Genomic DNA, 9,658 nt, shown 5'->3' with positions numbered 1-9,658 from the left:
ATATTGAAAACTCTAAACTACATTTTCCATGTGTGGTAGCGGAGAGGTTTCTATACATTTATCTTTCTTTTTAAGGGGACAGACATCCTAGAAAGTTTTAGCTAGTCTTTGGTCAAGTACAGCATGTTTGAGTGTAATACAGAAAGTACATAACATTGACAGTTCTTCCAGCATGCGACTTCAGCAATTACAGATCTCTTGCTTTCAAGTTCTGACCTCTCCTGTATTGGTATTTTTCAGTGGACCAGTGTCGTGGTTTGAGCCGGGTCAGCAACCAACCCCCGCAGCTAATCACCCTCCCTTCCCCCTCCCCACCTGGGAATGGGGGAGGGGATTAGAGTGGTGAAGGGAGACTCGCAGGCTGAGATAAGAACAGTTTAATAATGGCAATAAAATGAGAACAATGATGATGATAGGGGGAAAACAAAAAGAAATATATAAACAGGCAATGTACAGCGTAATTGCTCACCACCCACTGACCAATCCCCAGCCCATTCCTGGCCAGCGACCCCGAGATACCAAGATCCCGCAATCGCAATCCCGGAAGCGAGAGAGAGAGAGAGAGAGAGAGCGCCCCTTCCCGACCACCCCTCCTCTATACAGTGAGCATGACGTTCCATGATATGGAATATTTCACTGGCCAGTTTGGGTCTGGTGCTGTGGCTGTGCTCCCTCCCTGCTCCCTGTGCCCTTGCGCACGGGCAGGACATGGGGACTCGGAGAGTCCTTGAAGTCTCGGTAGCAGCTGAAAACACCAGTGTGCTATCAGCATTCTTCTCATACCAAACCCAAAGCTAAATCCAAAATACAGCACTCATCTAGTCCCTGAAAAGGAGTATTAGCTCTATTTCAGCCCAAACCAAGACAACCAGCAGCCAGCCTCTCCAGCATACCCTCATTGGGCATAGAGCCAGATTTTAAAAATGGAATTTTGAGAGTATTTAGCATGACTGATTTAGCTTCCACCTATGTAACATAGTACTCTGCAAACCTCTATTTCTTGCTTGTATTTTCATGCACTAATTAAAATCTGAGACCATTGTCTAACTGTGTCTGTAAAGAATATTGCTTTCACAGGGAGGAAAAATGGGAGGACTTTCTGAAAACTAAGGTTTCCAAGAGGGTTTATCTATCCTTTAAATATCTATAAATTAGTGTCAAAGTTCAATAGTTCCAGATTTGACTGCTGAGCAGTTCCAGCAATGCTGTCTTATGTAGTTCTGAAATTAAAATAATGTTTCTACTTAGCCAGTGTAACTTCCTCGTGAGCTACTGAATTACAGTAATTAACCTTTATAGAAATTACTTTTTTTCTCAGCCATGAATGTGTATGTCAGTTCCATTCAACTGCAGCACCACAGAGTCTTTTGAAAGGATGTTGCCCCAGGGAAGAGTGTTGCAGAGTACAGAGTTGTTAAAGATCATTAGCCTCAAGCTTTAGCTTACCAGTTCTGCAAAAAAAATTAGTCAGCCATCATGTTCTACATCTCAGCCACTTACTAGCTATAAACTGACGGCATTTTGTCTATTTTCCTGTGTCATCATCTTCCTGTCAATAAACAAGTCCACAGAATTTTTTCCTTAAAGGTGTATATTGGACATGACACATGTAAGACCACTTTTTAGGCTGAAGGACCTCTCTACATTTCTAAATACAAATATCAACTAAATTTATGTATCAAGTAAACTTATAAAACCAGATACATTGAATATAACCATTCACAGCAAATACTGATATTTGTTACCTTCCAAGAAGTATGTAATTTTACTTATCTATATACACATTTTTATTACAAAAGAAACATTTCTAAAAATCTGTGTCTTATTATTTATCACCGTATATGGAGTTTATATTAGGCAATTAAATCTACCTTGTATTTAAAGTGTTTTTTTGGTTTAAGTTGTGTGTGTTTGCATATTTAGTGGTGAAGAACTGGATTCTATACTAATAGTAGTTAATAATTGGTTTATGAAAATACTTTTCTTCTGTAAATACTTTTCATTTTAACGAATGTTGTAGAGCTTTAACTGTCTCCTGCTGTGAGATGTCAGGCTTTGTGTATAAATTGTTGATCTGCATATAATCTTAGGTATCTGGCAAGTAAACAATAAACAAAAAAAGCTAAGTAAACAATAACTGCCAAAATGTATGTAGCCTAATGTGTACCACAATTCTTTGTTTTCTATTACTGCTAGTGTCTTGGCAACATAGATAAATTAACATCCTGGAGTTTTCTGTCTTCTGTATTCTTCAAGGAACACGGACTTCACACAATTTTCTCATATTGTTTCATCATGTTAGTAACTGATGACACATAAAGCTTTATCTCTACCAAACTCTTTTGCTTTATCACAAGATTGCCAGAAGGAAGGTGATCATTATTATACCCATTGACCGGTAGGAAATAATATGGACTCTAATCAGAAATGCCTACGTTGCATGTATTGTGTGTTTCTGAGGAATTATTTCATTACAGGTACATAAACAAGTGATGTGAGGTAAAAGCCTGCTGTAAAACATAGTCATTTTTTGCAGGTTAATTGTAGAACTGCTGGTAATGGGAAGGTTAGTCTTTGTAATAACACATGTAGTCAAATGGTTTTGTCCATTTTATGACAGATTCTGGCACATTAAATTCTAAGGAATAGTTTCTTTATGTCTTTTTAAAAGAAAGACAGAGTAAAGGGGTAAGAATAAAACAAAGGTGCGAATGCTTTCTACTCTAGTTGATACCCAATGGTGTGTACTTACTCTTGGTAGAACTATGAAGGATGCAAGATGCCCAAACTTGAATATAGTGTATTAATCTGACCACAGGAAATTAAAAAGTTAAAACAAAAGCACTTTCAGATTTACTGAGGCATTTCAAGAACTAGTTCTGTAAACTGAGCAGGAATATTTTGCAGCAACTGCTAATGAAAGCATGTAAATTTTTTAAATGATTTTAGCTTTAAGAAAGCTAAGCACGTACAGGAAATGAAGAGGGAGCATGAAGAAATTGAATCGGTATGTTCAGAGTTGAAGATTTTGTGTTATGGTGAATAAGGTGGTGGTGACTGATCTGCAGCAATTTTGTCATAAGCTGGTGGAGCATCAGGTACCTATGGTAAAGAAAATGGGTATGAAAAGTTGAAAAAACATTTGAGGTACAAGAAAATGATATTAAAGATGAAGCAAGCTATTTACCTTCATATCAGGTATGGTACTACAGCTTAAAATAAATAAGCTCGTTCTTTATGTCTTTATCTTTTAAGGTTAGTTTTTGCTAATATGCTTTTTGGTTTTGCATCAGATTAAATCAATTTTGTTTGTATAATTCATCCAAAGAGAGAATTTTCAGTGTTATAAGTACAGGAATTTTTTAAAGAAGGAAATTTTTTTTATATATTGAGGATTCAGACTAGTATTGAAATTTTTCTTTAGGAGTCTTGATACAGGTACGTTGTCTTATTTTCAATGTTAACAATTTGGGCATGTTATTTAAAATTATTTGTAAATTATTCTTCTCCCTATTCTAAAAGTATTTAAGCACACACATAACAACATATATATTTATCAAGCAAGTTATTTTAACTTTTTTTAAAGTATAGGTTTGAATGTTCATCTTTCCATAATGATTGGATTAGGTAACACCTTGAAGTTTTATAATGTTCCCTGACAATCTTTGTCAGGGTATAGTATACCAGACACAGTCCACTTGTTGTCTGTCAGAATGGTGGAACATCTATTAGGGAGATGTTTGTTTATTCAGTATATTTCAGCATTCAAGTGTTACATCACTCCAATAGATTGCATGATGATCATACAATTAAAGAATAAAGGTAGGTAAAAGAAGGGAATTTTTAAAAAGAATTCTTAAGAGTAGATCTTAAAAACCCTTTTCATAGTAAAAATTGTGTAAAATACTACTTTTTAAGTTAATGTAGTTAATGTGGTTAATAATAACACCCAATCTAGAGAGCACATCCCAAGGAAGAAATCATCAACAAATGGGTGTTTACCAAGATTTTCTCAAGATGTCTTACTATGTTGTAAATAAACAAAACCTTGAGTTGCAACTTACCACAGAATTAAAGTTTCTGTACTCCTGCAGAGCCATTTTGCAGTCCAGTGTTGTTCCCTCACCTACGATGGTTCGTATTGTGCCCACACTAGAGTTTTTGTTCTGTGACAGATCATAAGGAAATATGAGGAAGTTGAAAGGAAGAAGAGTATGAAGTTGGAGGAAATTATGCATTATTTAATATTTGACAGCACATTTACATCATGCATTAGAATCTGGGATTAGGGCCAGACACAAAGCCAACAAGTAAGAGAGGTAATCTACCCATCACTTCTTGTCGTCTCTGCTGAGACATACCCTCTCTCATGTATTAGCCTATTACATTGCCAGAAAAAATGAGGTTCACATTTTTTAGGTCCAGGACTGCTGCAGAAACAGACACCTTTCCACGAACCCGAATGCCTCCTCCTTTCTTATCCCACCCCTTTCTTTCTTTAATCTCCAACTTTTTTTTTTTACACTTTTCCACCATTTCTTTTGTATATGTTCTGTACCAGTTCTCCCCTAGCCAAAAAATCTAACAAAGTTTGGTTTTCAAAACCAGAAAGCATCAATCTGCAATGAGAAAGAATTAAGAAAGGGACTGTGCTTTTTGCGATGATGTACAAAACAGGCATGAAAGAATTGTGCTTTGCTTTTTGAAATTTTTTTTGAGTATAACCTTCATTTTGCAGTGTTTCACTATGAAAGTTCAGATTTTATGTATTGTGATATATGTTTTGGATAGATCACTGGAAAGGTAACAGGACAAAGTTATTGAAAACAGCAGGGAAATGGATTTGCTGGCTGAGATGGAGGCATGTTTCTTTGTTTGAAATGGTCACATCTTTTTTGAAATATTAGGATAACTAAAAAGTATTTATTGCAAAACGTATAATTAGATAAAATTGTCACTCTAAAGGGTTAAAAGTGGCCTCCCTTTCATAGGAGAGAGATCAGAACTTCAAAGACAAAGCTTTGAGACTTCTAACAGCAGATGTTACCAGAATTGTACATTTTTAATATATTTTTTAAGAAGACACAAAGTAGAATTTTTTAGAAGCATCATGTAGAAAGCAAACCTCAAACCTGCCCTGCTTTTCTGTGAATCTTAAAACTGCATGTCAACTTTTATACAAATAAATCATCCACCACCCATACAGGAACACAGTATTTACTCAGTTACTTGTAACAGTTCTTTTTCTTCTCTGCTTCCTAGATCTAATCATATCTGTCCGTATTTAGGGGTAAGTCTTATGAGTACTGAATATGTTATTTTTATTTAAATGAAAATACACATAACATACCTTGGTTTTGTGTAAATATTAAATTCAATGCTTCCTAGAGATCAGTTTTTCGACTGATGTGTTGTGCAAAGATGAGCAACTGGCTTCATCTCCCTATGCTTCTGCTTCCTCTTGCCTCTTCACCTGACTTGCAAGTTCTTCAGGGCAAGGTGTGTTTCATATTGTGTGGTTTTACCTGTGTATATGTCAGTGTATATATTGCCTGAGATAATGATGTCCTATTACAGATTTGATGTGGTCCACATTAATGTAATGTAAATAATGATAATATGTTGTCAAAATAATAGCATGCTAGAAAGTGAGCTTCCATGCTTACCCGCAGACTTTTATAGCCACTACGTCTTTTGTAATACCAGCAGCCAACGATAAGTAAAATTGCCAGCACCAAAATGAAGAGTCCAATACCCAGAGCTCTGTTGCGAAAGCAAAACAAAATAATTAACACCAGAACTAGATGCATTCTTCTGGGAGCAAGAATGATTAGAGAAACAATATGTATCGGTATCCTTATATCAGAGGAAAGCATGGAGCAGAACTTACTTCATAAAATAGATAAAGTATCAATAAATTCAGCCAGTCTCTGTAGATTAATCAGCTAGCTAAATTCTCTGCCGAATTATTAAGCATTTTAAAAACGAAGAATAGATTACTTTGAAGATAATAATCTACCAGTGACTACTGCTTCTAAGAAAATTCCTGCCTGTAAATCCAGCAAACAGGATTGCGATATTGTAAGAGAATGTGAAATAAATTAAATGCCACACCTGCAGAGACACAGCTCATGTTTATTTGTTAAATTTCTTTAGGCAGCAAATATTGAGAAATGTGTCCTAACTGCATTATATTGCAACAACTGCTGGTGACCGAAAGAATTTTGGGATATATGAACCACTACACAACCTCAAAACCCAAGTAAGAACCTTTAAATTATTCAGAAAGAACTCTGTTTTTCTTTAGTTTCTGTTCCATGACGTACTAGGCATGGGATTGGTGTCACTGGGTCATTTTAGGGAATGCAGGCTTTGCAAACTCTGCTGCAAAACATCATTTCCATTGCTTACCAGGGACTTGGGAGAAGAAGCACAGATCCACTGTCAGAAAGCAAGCTGACAAAGTAATTGCAACTTTCCTGGTCACAAAACCCCTTCCTCCTGTGCTAATATCCTCCCTGTCAAGAGATACAGAATTCACTCCCCTTTTATTTTTTTATCCTGTTCTGTTCCTGAACAGGCAAAGAAGAGTCTCTAAAATGCTTAAAGGGAAAAGAGGACAGGAAAAAATTGACCACATGAGTCAAGATAAACCCATTCTAACATTTTTCCTATATATATATCTTATATCCAGTTGCCCTGCAGTAATTACCACCAGGCTTTTCCACTGGGACTGAGGAGTGAAGTATGTGACTTACCAGAAGCCTTTTACATCTATTTGCTATCATTTTCACTGGCTCAGAGTCTTGTAAAAGAGTGTTTCCTTGTGACCTACAAAGCCTGGACGAAGATGCATGCAGATTCATGTGCCAGAACAGGCTGTCTTTTTGTCTGACCTGCCTGTGTGCTGTTTGAAGCATGAACCCCCTTGGAGCCAAAGGGATTTTGTTTTCCACATGTACCTGAATCTTGCAAGTTGCTCCTGCCCATTCAAGACTTTGTGATCTCTGGAGATCTGTATGACCCAAGAATATCGTTCGCAGCATTCACTTACTTCCTGGTGCAGCCATGTTGCAGCTGATCTTCAAAATTATGGGATGGCTCTTCTGGTTTTGTTACTGCCCTCAGAACAGATAAAACTTGGAGAGACTAATTCTCCAAGCAATTGCTGCCTTTTCTACATTTTGAGACTGCTTTCTGCTTTTCATGTGCTCGGTAGTTTTAGCCATTAATAGGCCTGTATCCCCCACAGAATGCATGTAATTTCTGGAGTTGGTGATTTTAACTGTGTGTTTGCCATCTAACTCCTTCCCTACCTATTCAGAGGGTAGTAGGAAAAGTACGTATGCAATTTATTGCAATTCCAGTTAAAGTCGCAGCTGTCCTATTAGGACTCTGTGCTTATATCTTGAATGCTCCTTCTGGTACTGGAAGGAGGGAGTCACTTTTCCCTCCCATATTTAGAAAACTGGTTACAAGTGCAGCCGCTGCAATCCACAGCAGTTAGAGGCGAGCATGCTTAGTTTCAGGTGCTGAGACATGACTATTCAGCTTTTTCTTTTGGAGAACTGCACTGATTTGGAAGGACTATGAGAGATCCTTCTCCTTTGTTTATTCTCTCTGAACATGGAGAAACAAACATCTCACAGTATGCACATGTGTGTGGAACAAGTTACTAAGTTTGGGGCCAATAAACCAGTACCAGAAGCACATTCCACATACAGATATCCCAAGAGCATTGGAAGTGTTTCTCTAAAGTAATAACACATCCCCAGTGGAATGGTGTCTCTAGTAATTCAAGACCAAACATATTTTATTTTAAGACAAAACTAACAAAGTATTAGCTTGAATTAGTTCTTCTCAAGTGGAGCCTCACCCAGAAACAATTTACCGAGAGTCACATTTCTATGGCATTCATGTCTCCATCTGCTTTTTGATGGTATTCTACCATTTCTGTGGGGTTTTCCCTTATATTATTTAGGATGACATAGTGTCCCTCTGAGGCTCTGAAGAGAGGTATGTGGATCTGGAGATAAAACTTAGTGTAAAGATCACCTTGCAACAGCCTCAAAATAAAATTATAAGTAAGCCTCAATAAACATGGCAACTTTATTATAAAGACTTCTGATCATACAATCAAACTCTAGATTCCTGAATTCTGCATTTTTTATATTTTTTAACCATTGAAGGCTCTATGATTCTGCAATGACAGACATTAGAGACACCTACAAGATAGCTAAAATGCACTCTATCACTCTACCACTATACAACAGTGACTTTTTCTGATACTGGTTTGTATATTTCTTTCAAAGTAATTTTTTTTCACCAGCTTACAGGCTAACACAGAGTTTAGTTTATGCTTACTCTTCTGCTGCAAGATAGCTGTGTCCTTTCCCTCTGAAAAAGTTGCCATCTGGATGGTGGTTTCTTCTGGGCATTTTGTGAGCCTGGTCCTGCTCAAACCTATGGGATAGAATATGCATATGCATATATAGAATATACATATGCAACTGTGCCAATTAAAGGCAAAACTCTATAACTATAGTCTACATATGAATAGCTCCGCTGACATGAAGGTGTTTGCACCTGAGTGCAAGAGAGAAGAATTTGACATGGTCTCTTCAGGTACTAAGTGATGGCAGATACCTGAAGTAAAATCTCTCAGGAATGTAGAAAGAAAAGGAATTCATCTGGACAAGAAAAAGCATTCAGAAGAAGAAAAACTAATATTGTCCTTACCAGAAGTTGTTTCTTTATTTCTGTTATTTTCTGTAAACATTCAAGGGCCAGGTTTTCAATCAATGTAAACTGTGAGAGTTCTGTTGATTTTCAGATGGTTATTCTATTTTATGCCTTCTGACATTCTATACTTCAATGTGAAGGGAATTTATATTATAATCTTAATTTCTGGTTTTAAGGGAATAATTATCCATCTAAAAGTAATCTGAACATTTTAAAAGCTAGCTGGTCAAATGTAGTCAAGAAGAAATCCACAGCTAATCATGTTTTTGTCATTTAAACAGCACAACAACAGATCCTACTTGATAGTATCCAGCTAATCTACCTACCTTACACAGGCAAAGTATAAATCCCAATGATTTTACTGAAGAGAATTCTAGCCAAGGAAACAAAACATTTTCAGAGTTCACTTAGAATAAGTCAAGCCTCTTCTGAAGCATAATTCTGAAGCAACCAAGAAAATTTTGGGTAGAATAAAAAAATACAGATCTTACCTCCTTCAGACCTGTACTCTGTCTGTTAACTGAAAGGCACGTACAGCTTTCTTTTCCTTGACTTGGTCTGTTTTTTTCTTCTTTGATCTGTTCTCTTATGACTATCACGAGTTTAAATTCCTTTCAGTACAGCTTCTGAATGCATTAATTAGCATGAAAGAGGCAAGGAGACAACTTTTCATTTTTTTCTTACAGTCTACATCCCTCCTAGTAAGGAGCTCAAAAATCTGTTATTTCATCATTTATCACATACCATCTGAGAAGTGGCTCAACACCATTTTACCTGTCTAATCGGTACAACCTTCTAGAGTGGGCGGACTGCTTCTAAATTCAGTTTTGATTTAGGGCCAATTATTTTGTGACAGAGGGCTGGTGTTTTCTCATGTGTTCAACTATAGCTTTGTTTATGCACACTTTTTGCATCA

General features: G+C 36.7%; 1 protein-coding gene across 1 annotated transcript; it reads right to left on the bottom strand.

Annotated features, from left to right (window-relative positions):
- Window positions 1-814: 814 nt before the first annotated feature.
- On the bottom strand, window positions 815-9,285 carry MLANA (melan-A). Its single transcript, XM_009969028.2, has 5 exons — window positions 9,234-9,285; window positions 8,365-8,463; window positions 5,667-5,763; window positions 4,065-4,166; window positions 815-3,102 (listed from the first exon to the last, which is right to left on the bottom strand). Exons 2-5 carry the CDS (start codon window positions 8,436-8,438, stop codon window positions 3,034-3,036), a joined length of 342 nt encoding a protein of 113 aa, XP_009967330.2. The 5' UTR covers window positions 8,439-8,463; window positions 9,234-9,285; the 3' UTR covers window positions 815-3,033.
- Between the last annotated feature and the right edge of the window lie 373 nt (window positions 9,286-9,658).

Source organism: Tyto alba, unplaced genomic scaffold (assembly GCF_018691265.1).
Source record: "Tyto alba isolate M040663 unplaced genomic scaffold, T.alba_DEE_v4.0 Super-Scaffold_42, whole genome shotgun sequence".
Taxonomy (NCBI): domain Eukaryota; kingdom Metazoa; phylum Chordata; class Aves; order Strigiformes; family Tytonidae; genus Tyto; species Tyto alba.
Note: the sequence above shows the minus strand (reverse complement) of the source record. Positions and strands in the feature narration are given on the sequence as shown.

Excerpts from the sequence above, each read along its gene's own strand:
- MLANA (XM_009969028.2), bottom strand. The coding sequence starts at position 8,438 with ATGCCCAGAAGAAACCACCATCCAGATGGCAACTTTTTCAGAGGGAAA. Across the intron at positions 5,764-8,364 it reads AGCTATCTTGCAGCAGAAGA|AGCTCTGGGTATTGGACTCT; the intron begins GTAAGCATAAAC and ends CTTTCGCAACAG. Across the intron at positions 3,103-4,064 it reads ACAGAAACTTTAATTCTGTG|GTACCTGATGCTCCACCAGC; the intron begins GTAAGTTGCAAC and ends TCTTTACCATAG.